This window comes from Lynx canadensis, chromosome E1 (assembly GCF_007474595.2).
Source record: "Lynx canadensis isolate LIC74 chromosome E1, mLynCan4.pri.v2, whole genome shotgun sequence".
In the NCBI taxonomy this organism is placed as follows: Eukaryota; Metazoa; Chordata; class Mammalia; order Carnivora; family Felidae; genus Lynx; species Lynx canadensis.
Genome location: NC_044316.2, coordinates 2920366 through 2941370, shown reverse-complemented (window position 1 = coordinate 2941370; position 21005 = coordinate 2920366). Strand labels below are relative to the sequence as shown.

General features: G+C 53.0%; 2 protein-coding genes and 1 long non-coding RNA gene across 4 annotated transcripts; 2 read left to right on the top strand and 1 right to left on the bottom strand.

Moving 5' to 3' along the window:
- The first annotated feature begins 214 nt into the window (after positions 1-214).
- On the top strand, positions 215-4265 carry LOC116737768. Its single transcript, XR_004342917.1, has 3 exons — positions 215-439; positions 1179-1235; positions 4046-4265. It is a non-coding gene; the product is annotated as an uncharacterized LOC116737768 (long non-coding RNA).
- A 5803-nt stretch (positions 4266-10068) lies between these two features.
- SLC25A35 (solute carrier family 25 member 35) lies at positions 10069-13890 on the top strand. 2 transcript variants are annotated; one of them, XM_030296435.1, is made up of 5 exons: positions 10069-11031; positions 11923-11988; positions 12430-12582; positions 12969-13103; positions 13276-13890. In XM_030296435.1, the coding sequence occupies exons 1-5, from the start codon at positions 10657-10659 to the stop codon at positions 13447-13449; spliced, it is 903 nt and encodes a 300-aa protein (XP_030152295.1). In that variant the 5' UTR covers positions 10069-10656; the 3' UTR covers positions 13450-13890. The 2 variants fall into 2 exon arrangements, with proteins under 2 accessions (XP_030152295.1, XP_030152297.1); XM_030296437.1 differs by lacking the exon at positions 12430-12582.
- Positions 13861-15258, bottom strand: RANGRF (RAN guanine nucleotide release factor). The gene is made up of 5 exons (XM_030296438.1): positions 15080-15258; positions 14875-14991; positions 14501-14657; positions 14308-14393; positions 13861-14135 (listed from the first exon to the last, which is right to left on the bottom strand). The coding sequence occupies exons 1-5, from the start codon at positions 15178-15180 to the stop codon at positions 14012-14014; spliced, it is 585 nt and encodes a 194-aa protein (XP_030152298.1). The 5' UTR covers positions 15181-15258; the 3' UTR covers positions 13861-14011.
- Positions 15259-21005: the final 5747 nt, after the last annotated feature.

Here is a 21005-nt window from a genome sequence, read left to right as displayed (position 1 = left end):
GGAGCCTGGAGCCTGTTTCCGATTCTGTGTCTCCCTCTCTCTCTGCCCCTCCCCCGTTCATGCTCTGTCTCTCTCTGTCCCAAAAAATAAATAAACGTTGAAAAAAAAATTAAAAAAAAAAAAAAAAAAAACAGGGTGGAGCGAACCCCCGCCTAGCCTGGATTCAGGCTGGTGGGAGGAAGATACAAGGGCGGTTATGAAATCCGGGGGCCTCTGCCCACGCCCAGTGCCGCTCTTTCTAGATCTTCGCGCCCACGCCCAAACAAGATACTGGAAAGAAAAGCCGGAAAACTTGGTATAAAAGCGTTTGACCCCTTTTCTCCTCCACGTGAAAGGCAAAATTCTCGCAACGACCTACCAGGCGCTACCCGACCTACCCTCCGCCCATCCCTGTCCGGGCCTGCAGCCTGGAAACCTGCCTCCGGAGACGTCCCCATGGGTGAGTCCCTCCCTTCTTCAAGTCACTTGCTCAGAGACCACCGTCTCACGAGGCCTGCCCCACCACTCTGAAACTGCCAGCCGCCGCCTCCTGCCCCATTCCCGACCTGCCTTCTTTCCCCGCCGGCAACCATTGCTTGTAACGCACCAAAATCTGTGCTCTCAAATTGACAAATTCTGTTTATAGTTAATTACCTTTCCGTGTTAAAAAGTAAGCTTCCTGGTGGCAGGATCTTTATGTTCTGCTCACTGATGTATCTATCCCCAAGTTCTGGAACAGGGTCAGGCATATAATAATAGGTGCTTAGGGGCGCCTGGGTGGCTCAGTCGGTTGGGTGGCCGACTTCACCTCAGGTCATGATCTTGCGGTCTGTGAGTTCGAGCCCCGCGTCGGGCTCCTTCCTGACTGCTTGGAGCCTGGAGCCTGCTTCAAATTCTGTGTCTCCTTCTCTCTCTGCCCCTTCCCCATTCTCACTCTGTCTTTCAAAAATGAAGAAATGTTAAAAAAATTAAAAAATAATAATAATAGGTGTTTAATGTTTTGGGAATTGACACAAATTGAATCCTCCCCATAGGTCTACTAGTCTCTGACTCTCCTTCCCTACAGACCGTTTCCATGATTCTGTTGATCCCACCTGTTTCCCAACACACACACCATACACACTCATACACACACACACACACCAGGACCAGGAATCTAACCTCCCAGCCCTCATCTCTAAATCCTTTTGGACTTTCAGGGAGAGGAAATCTTTCCAAGAGTATCTCACAGACCCAATCAAGAAAGCTGAATACACGTAAGTAGCCAAAAGAATCCTGGTGTGTGTGTGTGTGTGTGTGTGTGTGTGTGTGTGTGCGCGCGCGTGTGTTTTAACTGAAACGGGAATATCTTATTCATTTTGCTACTTACAAAAATAACATTAAAAAAAGATAACCCAAGGGGCACCTGGCTCGCCCAGTCGGTGGAACGTGCAACTCGTGATCTCAGGGTTGTGAGTTCAAGCCCCACATTAGATGTAGAGCTTACTTTAAAAAATAAAAATAAGGACAGCACCTCGGTGGCTCAGTGGGTTGAGCCAGGGTTGTGGGATCAAGCCCAGTGTCGGGCTCTGAGTTGACCATGGAGCCTGCTTAAGATTCTCTCTCTCTCTCCCTCTGCCACTCTCCTCCCCCACTCACACACACACACTCCCTCTCTCTCTCTCTCTCTCTCAAATAAAAATAAATAAATAATAGGGGCGCCTTGGTGGCTCAGTCGGTGAAGTGTCCGACTCTTGGTTTCGGCTCAGGTCATGATCTTGTGGTTGGTGGGTTTGAGCCCTACGTCAGGCTCCATGCTGCTGACGGGGCAGAGTCTGCTTGGGATTCTCCCTCTCTCTGCTCCCACCCTGCTCTCTCTCTCTTTCTCAAAATAAATAAACTTTTAAAATAAACAAATAAATAAATAGTGTAACCCCAAAGTGCTGGTTATTAGCTGCAAACACGAATGGCACTTGACACTTTCTAAAACCCAGGGGTGAGTGGGGATGCCGGCAGAAGAGGAATGGAGTGGACTGGACCCCCCTGGGCCCTTCACTGTCCTCCCTCACTTTCCCGCTGCCTCTCTCTGTCCTGACTGACCCACCCGGAGGCCTCCTATCTGCCTAGCTGTTGGTGAGAGATGTCCCCTCCTCCCCCAAACTGAAGCTCCCTAGGACTGCACTCGGAATGTTCTAACATTCCTGACCAAGAGGCTCTACTGGGCCCCACTGCTCAAAGCAACCACAAGGACGAAAAAAAAAAACACACGACTTTTCAGAGCTATAAAATCACCGTCTGTTTATTTATATGTGTGCACCGTCTCATTCGAAAAGAAACTGAGCTCTGAAAATCATACCGTGCGACACCCACCAGATTATTTTTGTACGGACACGTATTTGTCGTGCAAATACTTTTGCAAAGGTAGTGAAGGTTTTTTCGTGTAGTAATACAGCGTCCCACCCCTACCAAGGCAAAAGCTTTCTATTTTTCCATATTCCAGGGACACCATCATCGTTTCGAGTCTGTATTCTGCCTTCTCTTATTTAGCGTTGCTTTATGACCCTTTGTCATGTTGCTACACGGTCTTCGTAACTACAGCTTTTCCTGGAATATAATATTGCATCAACTAGGTTTTACCACCTTGGTAAGAGCAGTAAAAGTCTTCTAGGAAATGCTTCACGCCCCCACCCCCACCCCACTCCATATGGTTCCAGTGGGACAGCCAACCACAGGCCATCTGACCCAGGTTTGGTCAATCCTCTGGCCACAGAGAATGGCCCAGGAATGCAGGAGTCACCCAAGCAGGGACAGCCTCCCTGGGAAAGAGCCGCTTTCTCTTTCCTCCAAGGGCACAAAGCAGGAACAAGGTTAAGTCTAGCGCCATCAGACTTGGCCTTTCCCCCACCCCACCCGCCATCCCCACCCTAGTCAATTCAATGGGGAGAAAATGAGCCCCATACCCCAGGGAAGCAGAGACAAGAGATGGAGGGGGGCTGACAACTCATTTTTGTCCACTGGACCACCCCATTTCCTGAGCCACTAAATTCTTTCATGCTTAAGCTAGTTTCAGCTGGGTTTCTGTCACTTATTGCTGAAAGAATCTTGACTATTGTAATTCATTCCCTAGGGCCGGACGTGTGGGTCGCTTTCAGGTTTTGTCATTACAATCAAGGCTGCAATGCACATCCTTTTCTGTGCAAAACACTTGCAATTTGAAATGTGATTCACGAAGGAACCCTAGGAGACACTTAGACTGTTCCTTGAAAATCAGGTAGGGCTTGGCCAGGCCAAGAGGCGAGGCTGGGTGCCCATCTGGGGGAACCACAGAGAGTGGGCCCATCTGGAGAACTGTGGGGAGAGAGTCTTGGCTGAAATGGAAAGAAGGTTAGGAGGCTGGAGGAACAGGCACAGAAGCTTTCTGAGTGGGGGTGGCGGGGGCGGAGAGAAATGGTTTTGACCATTTCCTTACCCAGCCCCACCTTCTGGTACCTGGTTCTCCTTCAGGGAGCCACCATCATTCTAGTCCACATGGCCCAGAAGCAGCCCGCCAACACGTGCTCTCTTCCCTAGCCACCGAGACTGATTCAGGGGTGAGCCTGTGACACACGCAGGGCCAAAGCATAATCCACGCGGGACGTAGGCGCCAATCACTGAAAAAGACCTTCTATGCTCTCTGGTAGGTTATTTTCCGAAGATGGTTGCAACATTCCCTCCCATCCCAAATTCCCTTTTGCAATGGGACTCTGACACTCTTCTCATTAAGAGGAAGAATTTAGGGTGACTCAGTCGGCCAAGCAATCGACTCTTGATCTCGGCTCAGGTCACAATCTTGCAGTCTGTGAGTTCGAGCCCCATGTCAGGATTGGGATCCTGTCTCCCTCTCTCTCTGCCCGTCCACAGCTTGTGTGCTCTCGCTCTCCAAATAAATAAACTTAAAGACAAGAGAAAGGAAGAATTTATTTTCCCTCCAGTTCAACCTGGGCTGGCCCCGTGACCTGCTTTGATCAAGAGAACGTGAAGAATGACACTGTGCCTGTTCGGGGCCTGGGCCTGAAGAGGACTGACAGCTTCATCTTTGTTTTCTTAGGAGCCAGCCGTCGTGCACAGAAATGTCGGTGAGACTACTGAATGGTGACCGGCCATGTGGAGGGAGAAGCCACTTGGAGAACCAGGATGCCCCAGCCATCAGCTAGGATGGAGATCTTAGGACACGTGAGAAGGCCATGTTGGATTCTCCAGCCCCACCCAACTAATACCACACAGGGCATCCACACTGAGCCCTGCCCAAATCCTTTTTTTTCCTCCCAAATTCTTCTTAACGTTTATTTATTTTTGAGAGAGAGAGAGACAGAGCGTGAGTGGGTAAGGGGCAGAGAGAGGGAGACACAGAATCGGAAGCAGGCTCCAGGCTCCGGGCTGTCAGCACAGAGCCCGTCGCGAGGCTTGAACCCACAAACCGTGAGATCGTGACCTGAGCCGAAGCCGGATGCTTAACCGCCTGGGTGCCCCAGCCCAAATTCTTGATCCACAGACTTCTGAGCAAAGAAATGGTTTGTGTGTCAGGCCACTAAGTCTTGGGTTGATTCCTTATGCAGAGATAGACAACCAAAGCGCTGTCTCTCCTCTGGGGATGCTAAGCTGATGAGGCACAGGCCTAGGGCTACTCCGTGGGGTGCCTGAGAATAAAACCAACACAAGGGAGAGGCTGAGACACAGAGGTGAGTCCCTGATCCCCCTGGCCTGAAATCCTATCTGTGTTTGCGCTTTTCTGTGATGTGAGTCAACAAATTCCTGTTCTGTAAGCTGGTTTGAGTAGGGTTTCCATCACTTATAGCCAAAAAAAAAAAAAAAAAAAAAAAAATTCCTTATGAGGGGAGAGGAGCTCTCGGTGAAAGAAATATTGAGTCCCACTGGTGTCTGGTAGGGCCGGGACCTTGAACTCCAATAGAATCCTGCCGGGAGTGGGGCGCCTGGGTGGCTCAGTTGGTTAACTTCAGCTCAGGTCAAGATCTCACACGGTCTGCGGGTTCAAGCCCCCGTCGGGCTCTGTGCTGACAGCTGGGGCCTGGTTCAGATTGTGTCTCCCTCTCCCTCTCTGCCCTTCCACTGCTCATGCTCTGTCTGTCTGTCTGTCTCTCTCTCTCAAAAATAAGTAATTAAAAAAAAAATGAAGAAACCTTCTGGAAGCACACAGTCCCCGGGCGTCCTTTTCTGTATGGAATGCTTAACCCACTGAGCCACCCAGGCGCCCCATAGAGATAGGTTCTGATGTTGGTAAGGATAAAGGATTCGGTCCAACTGCCACCAGGTGGAGGAGTCTGAGCACTTCAGGTGTGGGACCTGGCCGCCAAAGGAACCCATCAGTGTCCAGGCCACCCCAGCACAGGTGGAGACGAGGCACAGCCCAGTGTTCTCCACACACTGTATCATGCTCCCTACCCCTCTCTGTGGTCCCACCCTTTCCCCCGGGCACCTGGGGTCCACCTTTGGGTCCCCCCCTCCGCTCCTCTCAAATTTGTCTCAGGACATTCACACCCAGCAAAAAATGGTGACAGTTTATAGTCATCAAGACGACACGGTGTTAGCAAAAGAAATGATGCAAGGATCAACGGGAGAGAATACGGAGCCCAGAAATAGGCCCACACGGATATATTCAACCGATGTTAACCAAAAGAGCAAAGGCAGCTGGGTGGAGAAAGGATACTCTTCTCAATAAAAGTTCCTGGCACAGTCGGACATCCATGTTTAAAAAAGGGGCGCCTGGGTGGCTCAGTCAGTTGAGCGTCCGGCTTCGGCTCAGGTCATGATCTCACGGTCCGTGAGTTCGAACCCCGGTGAGTTTGCAGTCCCACGTCGGGCTCTGTGCTGACAACTGGGAGCCTGGAGCCTGCTTCGGATTCTGTGTCTCTCCCTCTCTGCCCCTCCCCCACTCATGCTCTTTCTGTCTCACTCTCTGAAAAATAAATACACATAAAAAATTTTTTAAAAATGAATCTAGACACAGGCCTTACATCATCCAGGCTCAAAAAAAGACTATAGACCTATGACGTAAAATGTAAAACTCTGAGATTTCAAGAAGAAAAATATAGGAGCTAATCCAGGTGACCTTGGGTTTGGCGATATGTTTTTGGATACAACACGAAAAGCATGGTCCATGAAAGAAAGAGCTCCCAACGCTAAAGCTAGAACACTTTGAGCAACAAAATAAAGTATATGGGATTATAACCCAAAGTATAAAATAAATATCCGTGGGTCCATACTGATAGAAATCAATAGTTGAATAAACGAATATATAAATGAGGGAGACAACTCTTCCGTGCATTAATTCCAAATAAATTGTGCAGATATTTCTCCCTTGAGGAGGCGGAGTCTAACTCTCCATCCCTTAAGTGTGGGCTGTGCACAGTGACTTCCCTCCAAACAGTACAGTTTGCAGAGGAGGAAAAAATCATAGCTTTGCAACGGAGACCCCTGACAAAGGGTACCTGATCCAGGTGATCAAGATCGACACAACAGGGACACCTGGGTGGCTCAGTCGGTTAAGCATCCGACTTTGGCTCAGGTCATGATCTCACAGTACGTGAGTTCAAGCTCCACATCGGGCTCTGTGCTGACGGCTCAGAGCCTGGAGTGTGTGTCTCCCTCTCTCTCTAGCCCTCCCTGACTAGTGCTCTGTCTCTCTCTGTCTCTCAAAAATAAATAAATGTAAAAAAAAGAAAAGATCAACACCCACAGTGAGAAGCCACTTTGACAGTATGCATCCAGTGGCACCCTTGATATGATGTGATGAATGACATTTACCTCTGTGGTCTTCCTCCCAAAAACCCATGACCTCAGTTCAATCATGAGGGGGAGAAAAGAAAGAAAGAAAATCATGAGACAAAAAGCCCTCAGTCAATCCTGAGAATGCAGAGTACATGCTACAAAATCCTTAACACAGGACTCCTCAAAACTGTCAAGGTCATCAAAAAACTGTCAAGGTCATCAAAAACAAGGAGAATCTGAGAAATTGTCACAGCTAAGACAGATTTCCAGCCTAAGAAGATATGACAATGAAGTGTAATGTGGTACGTGCCCTGCATGGGGTCCTGGAACAGAAAAAGAAGTTGAAGCAAAAATGAAGAAAATCCGAGTAAAATATGGACTCTAATGAATAATAATGTGTCAATATCAGTCCATTATTACAACAATATATCATATTAACACAAGATGTTAATAACAAGGGAAACTGGATGGGGGTAATATGGGAACTCTCATAGTATCTTTACAACTTTTACAACTTTTCTGTAAATTTGTTTTTAAAAAAATTTTTTAATGTTTATTTTTTTGAGAGAGAGACAGTGTGAGCCAGGGAGAGGCAGAGAGAGATAGAGGGAGACACAGAATTCAAAGCAGGCTCCAGGCTCTGAGCTGTCAGCACAGAGCCCGATGCAGGGCTCGAACTCACAAACCGTGAGATCGTGACCTGAGCCGAAGTCGGACGCTTAACCAACTGAGCCCCTCCAGGTGCCCCGCGGCTTTTCTGTAAATTTAACACTTCTAAAATTTACGCTATTAAAAAAACCCCTTTTTAAAAATGTTTATTCATTTTTGAGAGAGAGAGACACAGAGAATGAGAGGGGGAGGGGCAGAGAGAGAGGGAGACACAGAATCGGAAGCAGGCTCCAGGCTCCAAGCTGTCAGCACAGAGCCCAACGCAGGGCTTGAACCCACGAATTGTGAGATCATGACCTGAGCCAAAACCAAGAGTCGGACGCTTAACCGACTGAGCCACCCAGGCACCCCAAAATTAAGGTATTTTTGGGGCGCCTGGGTGGCGCAGTCGGTTAAGCGTCCGACTTCAGCCAGGTCACGATCTCGCGGTCCGTGAGTTCGAGCCCCGCGTCAGGCTCTGGGCTGATGGCTCGGAGCCTGGAGCCTGTTTCCGATTCTGTGTCTCCCTCTCTCTCTGCCCCTCCCCCATTCATGCTCTGTCTCTCTCTGTCCCAAAAAATAAATAAACGTTGAAAAAAAAAATTAAAAAAAAAAATAAATAAATAAATAAAAAATTAAGGTATTTTTAAAAATAATACTATAAAAGTAGTCTATCTCTAGGGTATCTAGATATTAAAGACAAAAGGCCCAAACTAATGGTTCTAAAACTTCAGCACACATCAGAATAACCTACAGGGCTTGTTGAACGGAGTAGTCAGTCAGTCTTCGCCTCCTGAGTTCCTGGTGCCGGAAGTCTAAGGCAAGACTAGAGAATTTGCATTTCTAGTGAATTCCCAGGTGCTGCTGCTGCTCTGGGGACCACACTTTGAGAACCACTGGTGTAAACTCCAGGATTAAAATAATAATTAATTCTCGGAGCTCCTGGGTGTCTCAGTCGGTTAAGTGTCCGACTTCAGCCCAGGTCATGATCTCACACTCTGTGAATTCAAGCCCCGCGTTGGGCTCTGTGCTTACAGCTCAGAGCCTGAGCCTGGAGCCTGCTTCTGTGTCTCCCCCTCTCTCTGCCCCTCCCCTGCTCATGCTCTGCCTCTGTCTCTCTCTCTCTCTCTCAAAAATAAAAACATTAAAAAAAAAAAATTCTCATCCCATCCACCAGGTGGAGAACTCTAAGAGCATTCTTTGGAAATTTCCAGAAGACTCAGAGCTCCTCCTGAGAAGCCCCATTATCTGTGCTACTTTACCCTCCACCCCTCCTGCCTCACCTGAACTGCTCAATGAGGTAGCAGTACAATGGTGAGATAGATATGACTCAGACAGGGTCTAGGGGTGGGCTGGGGCATCCAAGAACTCCCAGGGAGGTGAAGGAGTCCGGGAGTAAACAATTGCTAGTTAAAATGAAAAATGTGGGTAAATGCTTGAGAAGCAAAGCCAGATGGAAATGGCTGAAAGTAGAGAACTTGAAAAAGCTTCAAGTGTCAGGAGAAGTAAAGGTCAAGGTGAGGAATGGTTTGGGAATCGCCAAAAGAAGGAAGGGACATTCCTCCGGGCAGTGGGAACAAGACACTGGAGGGCACAGGGCACAGGAGTCTGACAGCTCCCGGCTTTTCTGGAAACCTGGTAACTGAGCACTTAGTACAGGTCCAACACTTGCACTCAGGTCGGTGCAATAGATAATTATCATTCCTGTTTAGAAAGGAAGGTCTGAAATGTTAAGTAACTTGCCTAAGGTCACTGACCCGGTGCACAACAGGACCCAAACTGGAACGCCAGAGGCGCTGAGTCTAAATCTGGTCGCTGCCTCACTCACACACAGGCAGGCAGCCTCTGCCTCCTCCTCCTCCTCCCTCCCTCCCTCCCCAAGATGACATCCCCCATCCTGCTTTCTTTCTCCCAAGCCTTCTTTCTCCTTCCACCCCTTCCCAGGGTTGCTAGCTAACCCAACCTCTTTCCTCAGTTCTCCCGTGATTAACTGTCAGCGGACTCATGAGCAAAGACAGGGGTCCAGGATCCCAGGCTACTCCCCCCCCCCCCACCAGCTGACAGTGTAAACCTAAACCCAGGGAACTAACCCCTCCCTTGCCCTGTCCGCCCTTCGCCTCTGGATTGCCGCGAGGATCAAGAGCTCAGGGTTGACTGCGCTCCCACGCCAACCTTCGGGGCCCGCAGCCACCACACCCCGGCGCTGGAGCCTACGAATACTCTCCACAGCCTCAAGAGATCCATCCGGTCCAGCAGGTGTGCCCCCCATCTGCACCTGCGGGCGTAGCCGCAGCCTCCGGGTTCACCTGGCGCCAGAACCCAGGAGGGAGCGGATCCACAGTTTGACACAGACCCGGACAGAAGGCGAAGGGAGGGGCGCCCTCGGCCCGCGAGAGGAGCGGCCCCAAACCCCAGCCCAGGAGCCCTGGGTCCAGCCTCTCCTCCCCGCGGGAGATACAAGCTCTGCTCCCCCAACGCCCCTCCCGGAGCTTCCCATCCGCCGCGCCGGCGCCGGCGCCGGCGTGGGGAGAGTTAATTTCAACAGCCTCTCCCAGGATTCCGGGGGCCGGGTCGTCCAGAGCACCTCCCATTGGCCGCGGAGCCGGCTCGGCGCTGATTGGCTGGCGCTCCCGGCTGCGGCTCTCCCCGGCTCCCGATTGGGCGCCGCGCTCCAGTGACTGGAGTGTGGCGGCCCGGCCTCCGCTGGCTACCCCTGGCCGGAGCTGCAGCGGGCTTCGGCAGCTGCCCGGGGACGCTTATCCCGGGCTGGAGTCCCGACTTGCTTCCCCGATACAGATCGATCCCGTTGCCTTCCCCGGGACGCCACCGATCTTCTCCAGGATCCTTTTCCTCCGTAACCTGCTGTTTTTCTTTTTCCTTCCTCCCGGCTCCCATCTCCCGAATCCGCATTTCCCTCCCCTGCTCCTGGGCCCCCGTAGCCGACCATCCTCATCATTCCACCTGCCATCCTCCTGACTTCCGCCCTTCCTTGGCCTCAAATCCTTGACCGACAGAGCCCTGCCATAACCTTCTCACCAGGCTCTCCTAAACTCCTTTTTCTTCTCTCTTTGCCAGCTCCTGACTCCCAAATTCCAGCTAACCCTTGACCTCTTGACATTTGACCCTAACAGTCTCCGCTCCAGACCTCTCAATTCCTATCTCCTGCAGCCCGGACTGCTAAGACTGAGGCCCTCCCCCTGATTTCTGACCCCCCCCCCCCCCCGTTTCTGAAGCTCAGTTTTACTTTTTTACTCCCGGGCCACTTCCTGTTACTGCTACCCCACCATGGACTTCTTGATGAGCGGCCTGGCAGCCTGCGGGGCCTGTCTGTTCACCAACCCCCTGGAAGTGGTAAAGACCAGGATGCAGCTGCAGGGAGAATTGCAGGCCCCGGGCACCTACCAGCGGCACTACCGAAACGTCTTCCACGCCTTCATCACCATCGGCAGGGTGGACGGCCTGGCTGCCTTGCAGAAGGGACTGGCCCCCGCCCTCTTATACCAGTTCCTGATGAATGGCATCCGCTTGGGCACCTACGGGCTGGCTGAGGCTGGGGGCTACCTGCACACTGCCGAAGGCACCCTCAGCCCTCCACGAAGCGCAGCAGCTGGGGCCCTGGCTGGGGTCATGGGAGCCTACTTGGGGAGCCCCATCTACATGGTGAGAAGAAGGATCTTGCCTGGGGCCTTCAGGCAGACACTTGGTGTCGGGTGGGCCCGGGCCTGCACAAGCTGATACTGAGCTTGGAAGTGGGTTCGTGCAGGGGATGATGGGGAATTTGAGCACCATACATCAGCGGGTGTAGGGGATCAAGGAAAGTCCCGGGCATCACAGAATTAGAATCCCGCAGTGTTCTCCTTTGAGTTTTCTGGAATAGATGAAGGGTCAATAGCCTGAGGCCCAGAGAGGGGAAGTGACCAGCTCAAGGTCACACAGCTGCTTATTGCTAGGATTAGGCCTTGCTTAGGGCTCCTCTTGGAAGATCCTGGGAGGCAGTCAGTTCTGTAAGAGAGGCAGTCTGTCTGGTCTCGCTCTCAGGGTATGAGATTCAGGGACAGTGACCCCTTCAAAAATCAGCCTCCACATGCCCCCGTGGGGTTTGGGGGCCAGAGAGCAAGTTTTACAGATGACCCCTCACAACCTGCCCCAGTTCGATGGGCAGGCTGGTTCACAGTGGTGGCCGGAGATCCAGTCTGAGAATAAGAGCTGGCACGAGAGGCCGAACACCAGAGTGTTGCCATACGGGAACAGTCTTAGGAAATGTTGCCTTTCTCCAACCTCCCCATCCCCCACCCTGCCTCCCCAAGGGAAGGAGGATGTAGAGGGGGTGGGGTGTCTTCTCCGTGCTAAGAGATCCATCCCCTGGGACTGGAGCCAAGGGACACAGAGTCTCATGACCGATTTGTTAAGTGGGAACCACAATAACTATCAGATTAAAAGGATATACCTTGCCGAACACCCCAGAGGAAGTGTGAGGGGGTCAGGCGTTCGGGTCTTTGGGGTGGGAGGGTGGCCCCCGGGCTGGAGGCTGTGATACTCTCTCGTCCCCAGGTGAAGACACACCTACAGGCACAAGCAGCCTCGGAAATTGCGGTAGGGCACCAGTATAAGCATCAGGTGAGGGTTTTCCAGCCCCGCTGGCTCCTTGCCCCCTGCGCCCCTTGCCCCCCAGCTCTCTGCCTGCCCCCGACAACTGCAACCCAGCCCCGGCTCTGCCTGGTCCACCAGCTCAGCCCCACTGCGTCCCTGGAGTCTGCCCAGACCCTCTTTCCCACATGGTCCCCACTTCCTCCACGTCTCTGCACCTGTTTCTCCCATCCCATTCTCCTGAGCTGCTCATGTCCTCCCTTGCTTCCTGCCCCTATTCTGGGGTGATGAAGAAAGGAACCACGGGGGGTGGCAGATCCCTGAAGGGGCCACATGCCGACTCTTAAGTCCACACGGAGCTGGTTGTCCAGACACCGGGTGCCTGTTAAGGACCCCTCCCTGGCAGTGTTAGGTGGCAGCCCCTGACGCTGGGGGGACTGAAGCCCGCCCCCGTGGTCTTCCCCCTGCCAGGGCATGTTTCAGGCGCTAAGCGAGATTGGCCAGAAACATGGTCTGGTGGGGTTGTGGCGTGGGGCCCTGGGCGGCCTGCCCCGAGTTATCATCGGTTCCTCCACCCAGCTGTGCACCTTCTCATCCACCAAGGACCTCATCACGCAGTGGGAGGTACTGCCTGGGAAAGGGGTGGGGCCACCCCGGGAACGTGGGCAGGGGGGAAGGGCAAGCTGAAGGGCCCCCCCCCCCCCAGAGGGGACAGTGCTAACATTCAGTGTGAGGGAACAAGGGAACAGCAGGAGGGCTTGGCGCTCACTGACTCTTGACACCCTTCCCACAGTCCTCTTGTCGCTTACCTCGCTTACCTCGCAGAAGTCGTCTCTGAGTCCCCAAGCAGCCTGCCCTTCCTCCTTCCAAGTGTCATCACGCTGTATTACAACTGGTGGCATGGGAGCTTCCCGAGTTACCAGCTCTCTCCTGTGTCCCCAGGACGGGGCCTATCCTTCCCTAGGCCTCGATTGATTGGCTGACAAAACTCTCCCTCCCTCCACTCTTAGGTACTTCCTCCCCAGAGCTGGAAAGTGGCTCTGGCAGCTGCCATGGTGAGTGGCATTGCGGTGGTCCTGGCCATGACGCCGTTTGATGTGGTCAGCACGAGGCTCTACAACCAGCCCACGGACTCTCAGGGCAAGGTAAGGGAGTGCTCTGGAGTGTCGGCAGGCAGGGAGAGCCAGGGGGTGGGCGAAGGCAGATCGTGGGGGCAGGTGGGACAGCCAGAAAGGCAGCCTGCCGAGGAGAGGCCCCCTGGTGGGCTCTGACAGACCCCTTCCCTGTGCTCTCCCTCCCTCTCCAACCTGCTCTCAGGGCCTCATGTACCGGGGGATGCTGGATGCTCTGCGGCAGACCGCTCGGACAGAGGGCATTTTTGGCATGTACAAGGGTATAGGTGCCTCCTACTTCCGCCTTGGCCCCCACACCATCCTTTCCCTCTTCTTCTGGGACCAGTTACGCACCCTCTACCACACGTACACCAAATAACAGCCAGTCCTTCCCACACCACCACATCGGCACTCCTTAGACACTTCTGCCTCCACTATTGTATTCTCGTGACTTCTGACCAGCGGATCTTTTCGTCCATCCAAAGGGAACCGCCTACGCCACTCCCTAACTGTCTTCTCAGGGTTGAATCACTACAAGGGATAGTTTCCCTCCCTTTCTTGGGTGTCACTTTCTTTAAACCTTCCCTACCCGTCCCCCTGGACACTTCATACCCCTCTCTCAGGGCTGAACCGGTCACTCCAAAGTATTTCCTCCTTTTATTTGGGCAGCCTTGGGTCCCTTCTGCTCTGATGCACAAACTTTACACTCCCCACTCCAAGACCAAAGGGAACCCGGCGGGGGGGGGGGGGGGCCAGGTGTCTTGTTAGATGCAATGGCACAGAGATTATCTTGGGTATAAAGCAAGTTTATTTCTGCAGACAGGAGGTGTCTTATGTTTATGCACAGGGAAGGAATTAGGGGAATATCTCCAAACCCTCGCTCCCCTTGCAGAACAGGGCCCCCACGTGCTTCAGCAGCGTCACGCGGTACTTCAGGATCTTTACTGGGGACCAAAGATGCCGGGATGGTGAAGGGTCAGACTGGTCACCAGCTGTTCAAAGTCACCCAGGCTCCAGGGCAGAAGTGACAGATTTTCAGGGCTAAGAAATGGCCTGTTGTCAGGGCTTGAGGGTGGGGGAACAGATGGAGAGAGAACATCATCCAGGCCTTGGGTTTGGAGGTTCCCACCTCCTGTTTCCAGGAGAACCCCACCAGCCAGTCTCCCTGCTCCTCCCCTCCCAGCAGATCCTCCTGGGGACCGAGCCATGAGCCATGTGTCCTATCTGTCCTCCTTACGGGGGCTGACTGAAGGTGAGCAGGACATCAGTCTGGTGCTGGGGCAGCCGCAGCAAGGCCTGGTGCACCGTCACGTCCTTTGCTACCTAAAGGGATCAGGGTCAGGATGCTTACCCGACCCCACCCCCTCACCCCTCCCCCGCCGGGGCCACTCCCTTCACCCCTCCAGGAATCTCACATTCCCTGCCCTCACCTGCTGGTTTTCCTTAGCCACCTGCTGCTTGCCAGAGAGGACCCAGGCTTCTTGACAGCAGCCCCTCAGGGCCAGGTTCTCCAAAAAGAGGGGCTGCACAGTTTCCACTTGCACAGCCCTAGCCTCCTGCGCCCCGCAAACGTCCTCAAAGTGGTATCTAGAGTAGGGGGAGCAGGGTCAGGCAGGGGCATCTCTCACCGCTCCTCCCCTCCCCCCCAGCATCTTTGAGTCCTTTGAGCTTCGCTCGCTTCCGGTGATAAAGTGTTGCCCTTGGAGTTCTCATTGCCCCGATTAGACGTCCAGCCGCAGGCCCCGCCCACTCCTCCAGCTCCGGCCCTCCCATTGGCCAGCCGCGCGGGCGCCGCCTCCCTCACCGCGCAGCCTCCTCTCCCTGCACGTGGGCCTGCTGCTCCAGAAGTTCCACGATCAGGCTCTGGTCCGTCACGCGGTGGCAGAAGACTTCCTGGTTGTTCGGGACGGGCCGGAGATCGCTGGAGAGAGGCGAGGCAGACCCCCGGGGTGACCCCCGCCGCTCCCCGCATCCCACCCTGTCGGCCAGCGGTGCCCGCGCCTTCTCACCTCACGTCGATGGCCCCGGGGGGGAGAGTGGCGGAGAAGGCCCCCCCAAACAGCGGATAGTCTCGCGTGGGCTCCATGCGCCTGGGACTAGGTTCGGGCATTACAGAGATGCACGAAAAACCCACGTGCGGCCCCGCCGCTTCCCCTCCGGCGTTTCGCCGCCGCCCCGGCAGTCTCCGGGCCACCCTAGTCCCGCCCCTTTAGCGTTTGGTCCCGCCCCGCGGTCGCGTTGGCCAATCGGCGCCTGCGTCTTCGGGGCGGTGCCCGGCGGGGCGGATCCCGGAAGCCACGCTCCCCCGGGGGTCCCCCACCCCCGACCCCGGCGTCTGCCGAGAGCTCTGATCTCGGTTTGGGAATAATGATGCCCGCCTGCTCCCGAGCTCGCGCCCACCCGTCTCCTCTTTTTTTTTTTTTTTTTCCAACGTTTATTTATTTTTGGGACAGAGAGAGACAGAGCATGAACGGGGGAGGGGCAGAGAGAGAGGGAGACACAGAATCGGAAACAGGCTCCAGGCTCTGAGCCATCAGCCCAGAGCCTGACGCGGGGCTCGAACTCACGGACCGCGAGATCGTGACCTGGCTGAAGTCGGACGCTTAACCGACTGCGCCACCCAGGCGCCCCATTTTTTTTTTTTTCAACGTTTATTTATTTTTGGGACAGAGAGAGACAGAGCATGAACGGGGGAGGGGCAGAGAGAGAGGGACCGTCTCCTCTTTTAAAAAGGGTTGCACCTCCTAAGATTGTCGCCTGAGACCCTCGTTAGGGACCCTTGCTCGTGCCAGGGACCGGCGTCTAGATGGGGTCTCCTGAGTCCAGGGAGAATAGTTTGAGGGTCTCGCAACTCCCTCTTTGGGGCCCCTTGATGGCAGCGAGCTGCAAACCAGACCGCTAATTCCCGGATGCGGGGAATTAGGGATACAGTGGGGCCAGGTGTGGGGCCTGGTTAGGATTCAGGCCTCATGCTTTCCTGGACGCGAGACCCAACCCGGGGATTATAATGCTTAATCCCTCTCAAATCTTGCCTTGAGAACGCGGTGGGGAGTGGGGAGGGTGGCCGCCCCAACACGCACCTGGAGGAAAACACGGATTAAACCCTCTGTTGTTTCTCTTTTATAGATTTTTAGAATGTTCTTAAAGTGTCTGCTCAGTGGTACCCTGCCAGCTAGTGTCTCCATTCATGTTTGATCCCCAGCACCGGGCAGTGTTTAGAACATAATAGACCCATTATGTATTGTTAAATGATTCAATAAACCCCACCCACGGGGTTCCAAGTGGGACCATACTATGGACCCTAATAATCTAGTGGCATTGGGGTCAGGGGACACCTCATTTTTGGCCCCTTACCAAAGCTGGAGGGTACAGAGGCAATTAAGACCCGATCCCGTGGAGTACACGTTGACCCAAAATTCACTAGGGCATCCTAGGGGTGTTTTAGCCAGGGCATCATCAGGAGCCAAGACTTGGAGATGAAACGGCATATTTTGGGAGAGGCTAGCATATCAGTTTGGCAAGGGTGCGGTGAGGAACGGGTAGCGGGCAGCTGTGAACAGTGACGCTGGAGAGGCTGCCTTGTGCAGGGTCTTTATAGAGCATCCAAAGAAGCTTGGCCTGGTCTCTTCTGACTGCTAGCATCAGACTTCTCTCAGCCTCACGTCCTCATCTCTAAAACGTTAGGATTAAAAGAGCTATGGACGTAGCGGCATCTCTGGATCTGTTTCTGGGCAAGGAGAGTGGACTAGGTTTGATCCATGAGGAATTCTAGAGAGGAGGGGAGTGTTACAGACCCCAGAGGGAGAGAAGGAGCTTGGGCAAGGGAAACCAAGGGGGCCAGATCCCAGAGGTCTACTCCATGTGGCCTCTGTCAGGTGGGGAGTGGCAGACCTCTTGGTCCCTCCCTCCCCATCTCTGCCTGCCACCTCCCCCCACCCCCAGCCCAACCCCACCTGCGCAGTACCAGCTGTAACTGCTTTGTGAGCAGTCAAGCAGATAGGGAACCCTTGGAAAGGGGATTTCAAGGACAAAGAGGTTAACGGGGCCCTGGCACTGGGCACAGGGGGTGGGGGCCTACTGAGCCAGGATTAGGGAGACTGAGGAGAAAGCCCTCCACTTCATCTATTTGGGTCTCTGGCATGCCAGGAGTCATGCTGTGCTGTGAGCCTTGTGTGAGACTGGGGATTCCTGGCCCGCCACAATTCTCTGAGGGCTCAGGTTAGGTCCGCTCTTGCAAGTGGTGAGAGGCAGACCTTCATGAAGTGACACAGGCACGGGGCCAGACCCCCACCCTCACTTGGCAAGCTCCACCTTGGACTTTGTTTCCCTTCTCTCACCGTTTACCTCTGTCTTTGTGCCGGTCACTTCCTCTGGCCCTCCCAACTGCTGACCCCTTGCATGTTCAAGTGCAGTCTCCCAAGAGACAGAAACTAACTGGGTCATCCAACTGGAAAGTACCTGTTTGGCAAGCCCTCGTGCTTGGCCACCTCCCAGGCCACTAGCCAGACACGAGTGAAATCCCTGGTCCAGCTGGCCGTCGCTAGGATGAAGGGTATCATGGGACGAGTCACAGACCCAGGTGGCCCAAGGGAGGGTGTGTGTGAGGGTTTGTCCGGCTCTCAGCTCACTGGTTGAAAGAGATCTGCAACTGATGGATTCCGTACCCCTAGGATGTTCCCTTAGGTGATGCCCTGCATGCACTTGATACAGCTGTTTCTTTGGGGACAGGTGTCCCAGAGCACCTTTGAGGGCACCAGGGATTGGAAGTGATGGACTTGGACCAGAGAGATGACCTCAGTATCCAAAGTCAAACATCAATTTTAGGAAGAATGAGGGTGACATATATACTTCTATTAAGCACAGGTTTTTTACCTTTTTTTTTTCCTACCGTGTGTCCCCTTGGCCGTTTGGTGAGGCCCATGGACCCCTACTCAGGAAAATGTTTTCAAATTCATAAAGTAAACTATGTATGACTACAAAGGAAATGAAACTATGTAAATATAATAATCAAAATGAAAACCCCAGATTTGTTTTAAAGTTTATTTATTTTGAGAGAGAGAGAGAGAGAGCGTGCTTGCAAGCAGAGGAGAGGCAGAGAGAGTGGGAAAGAGAATCCCAAGCAGGCCCCACGCTGTCAGCGCAGAGCCCAACGCGGGTCTCCATGCCACGAACCGTGAGATGATGACCTGAGCTGAGATCAAGAGTCAGATGCTTAACCAACTGAGCCAGCCAGGCGCCCCCAAGCCCCCAGATTCTTGTTAGAGTCAAGATGTGCTTCTCTGATATCACGTTCACAAGATCTAACAGCAGGTCTGGAAAGTGTGACGTCAAACTGGCAATGCACATACATTGTACCTCAAGAGATCAGCAACCCCCGTAATGTGACGGTATCTGCAGCCGCCATTGTGACAGAGCCTCTGGTACTGTTCCTGCTACTGTGGTATCTACAGTCACAACTGTAGGAGCTGCTGAATTTCAATCGGAAATAAGCATAAATGCATAACAAGCGTTTCCGGTTGGTCATTGGAAATAAGCATACTTCTTTCCCCATCCAAGTTGATTGATCGGAGCATAAGGAACCCAGCTGTGGGGGCGCCTGGCTAGCTCTCGTGCGACTCTCCATCTCAGGGTTGTGAATTCCAGCCCCAGGGTGGGTGGAGACATTACTTAAATAAAACTTAAAAAAAAATTTTTTTTTATTTTTTATTTTTATTATTTTTTTTTTTTTCAAAATTTTTTTTCAACATTTATTTATTTTTGGGACAGAGAGAGACAGAGCATGAATGGGGGAGGGGCAGAGAGAGAGGGAGACGACACAGAATCTGAAACAGGCTCCAGGCTCTGAGCCATCAGCCCAGAGCCCGACGCGGGGCTCGAACTCACGGACCGCGAGATCGTGACCTGGCTGAAGTCGGACGCTTAACCGACTGCGCCACCCAGGCGCCCCCAAAAAATTTTTTTAAATAAAAAGAGGAAAAGACAAACCGGGCTATGAAGTACGTGCCATGGCCGTGGACTAGGCTCTGAGAAAAAAATCCAAAAATGTGTGAAACACGGTGTCACTTTCTGAGCCCCCAGCGGAGCGAGAGAGCTGGGGTGAACAGTCTCCATCCCGTAAGGTTATAGACATTAGTGCCCTCACTTCCCGGTTGAAGCTGCCTCGGAGAGGTGCCCACGGTCCTGGGGCAGCCAGTGGTAGCCCTGGGAGATTTCTAACCAAAGACCTGGCATCGTGAAGGCAGTGTTTGAGGAAGACCATGTACCCTTGTATTGGGGATGATTCTATAGCTGTCACCCAGACCCCCCCCCCCCATGCCCCACGGACCTTTCCAGCCCTCTATCTCCCCCTTCTCCCCTCATGCTCTATATGCAAGGTACTCTGAACTTCCTTTAGCCCTTTGGCTGAGTCATTCTCTTTCATGCCTTAGTGCTTTTACACATGTGCCTTCTGCCTAGAACTTTCTCCCTCTCTTCCCTGGCTAACTCATTGTCAGGGTTCACTGATCCTTCAGAGGGCTCCTGTGATGCTTGACTTCCTTGTCCCCACTGTAGATACTCACTGTACTGTAATGCTCTAATCTTCAGTAGATTCTAAGCACCAGGAGGTTTCTGTTGTTTTGTTGTGTTTTGTTTTGTTTTAAGAGAGAGAGAGATTGAGAGACCACAAGCGGGGGAGAGGAGTAGAGGCAGAGAAAGAATCCCCAGCCATGTGGGGCCCCACATGGGGCTCAAACCCACAAACTGTGAGATCATGACCTGAGCCAAAGCCAAGAGTCAGACACTTAACCGACTGAGCCACCCAGACGCCCCAACCGTACCCATCTTTCACCTTTAGCTTCCCACTGAGTTGTACGGGGCCTGGTCCATAAATATTTATCGAATGGATATTGCTTAAGAGACAAGCAGTTATTTACCAGTTAAAACCAGTCAAGAGATGTCATAAGATAAAGAACTCGACTGGCCTTCCTTCTTAATTCCTGAGAGGGAAACTAAATCCTTGGGATCTTCCAAGTGACGGGGGTTCCTGGTTACTCATGGCGGGCCCTGCTAGCTTGCACTAATGGGACGACTACATGGTTTATGCAAAGGGAAGAGTCAGGATGAGCGTAGGCCACACTGTAGAGACCAACCATGTTCGAGCCACTTGATATCAGCCCAATCAGACCCCAAGCCCCAGTAAAAACTCTGGACACTGAGGCTCAGGGAGACGTTCTTGGATGGTAAACACACCGATGTGCCAGGAGGGCGATACCCCTTGTCCCCTGGGGGAATGGGCTTAGAAGGTCTGCTTCTAGGACCCTTCCAGACCCTTGCAGTGAAACAGCAGTCCTAAGTAGAGCACTTCCCTGAGTTCTGTGAGTCATTCCAGTGAAATATCGAACCTGTGGGCATTGCAGGAAGCCTGGAATTTATAACCACTTGGCCAGAAATGTGGGTGACTTGGGGACCCAGGAGATTTATAGTTGGCATCTGAAGTGAAGGTGGTCTTGTGGAAAACAATCTATAACATGTAGCACCTGATGCCACCTTCCAGTTGGTGTTGGACCAGTTAGGGTGACATAGAATAAGAGGTCAGTGTGATATCCCAAGTTCAGGGTGATGAGGGTCTGTTCTGCGCTGGTAGAGAAGGGAGAGGAAGAGACGGCACCAGATAAGCCATGAGCAAGGGAAGCCATGACCTGGGTGATCCCAGGTGGAAGGAAACATGGAGATCAGTGTCCAAGATGGAGGCCTGGCCGAGAAGAATGGCTACACCGATGACAGAAATAGGGCACGGGCACCGAAGGGTTTGGCTGTGGGGCCAGGAAGAGACAGCATCCTTTCCTCCAGCTCCCAACGGTGGAGTGCAGGTGCCTATGATTCTGCCATTCCTCCTTGTCACCGTGGGTTGTCCGTAGCCAGTCACACGGAGGCGACAGTACCATGTGCCAGGGC

What these genes read in the sequence shown, in the direction of transcription:
- SLC25A35 (XM_030296435.1), top strand. Translation starts at nt 10,657, where the DNA reads ATGGACTTCTTGATGAGCGGCCTGGCAGCCTGCGGGGCCTGTCTGTTC. An exon ending in GGCACCAGTATAAGCATCAG is followed by an intron (nt 11,989 to 12,429) that starts GTGAGGGTTTTC and finishes TCCCCCTGCCAG; the next exon opens with GGCATGTTTCAGGCGCTAAG. An exon ending in CCACGGACTCTCAGGGCAAG is followed by an intron (nt 13,104 to 13,275) that starts GTAAGGGAGTGC and finishes ACCTGCTCTCAG; the next exon opens with GGCCTCATGTACCGGGGGAT.
- RANGRF (XM_030296438.1), bottom strand. Translation starts at nt 15,180, where the DNA reads ATGCCCGAACCTAGTCCCAGGCGCATGGAGCCCACGCGAGACTATCCG. An exon ending in TGGCTAAGGAAAACCAGCAG is followed by an intron (nt 14,394 to 14,500) that starts GTGAGGGCAGGG and finishes TGATCCCTTTAG; the next exon opens with GTAGCAAAGGACGTGACGGT. An exon ending in CTCACCTTCAGTCAGCCCCC is followed by an intron (nt 14,136 to 14,307) that starts GTAAGGAGGACA and finishes CCCACCCTCAAG; the next exon opens with CCCTGACAACAGGCCATTTC.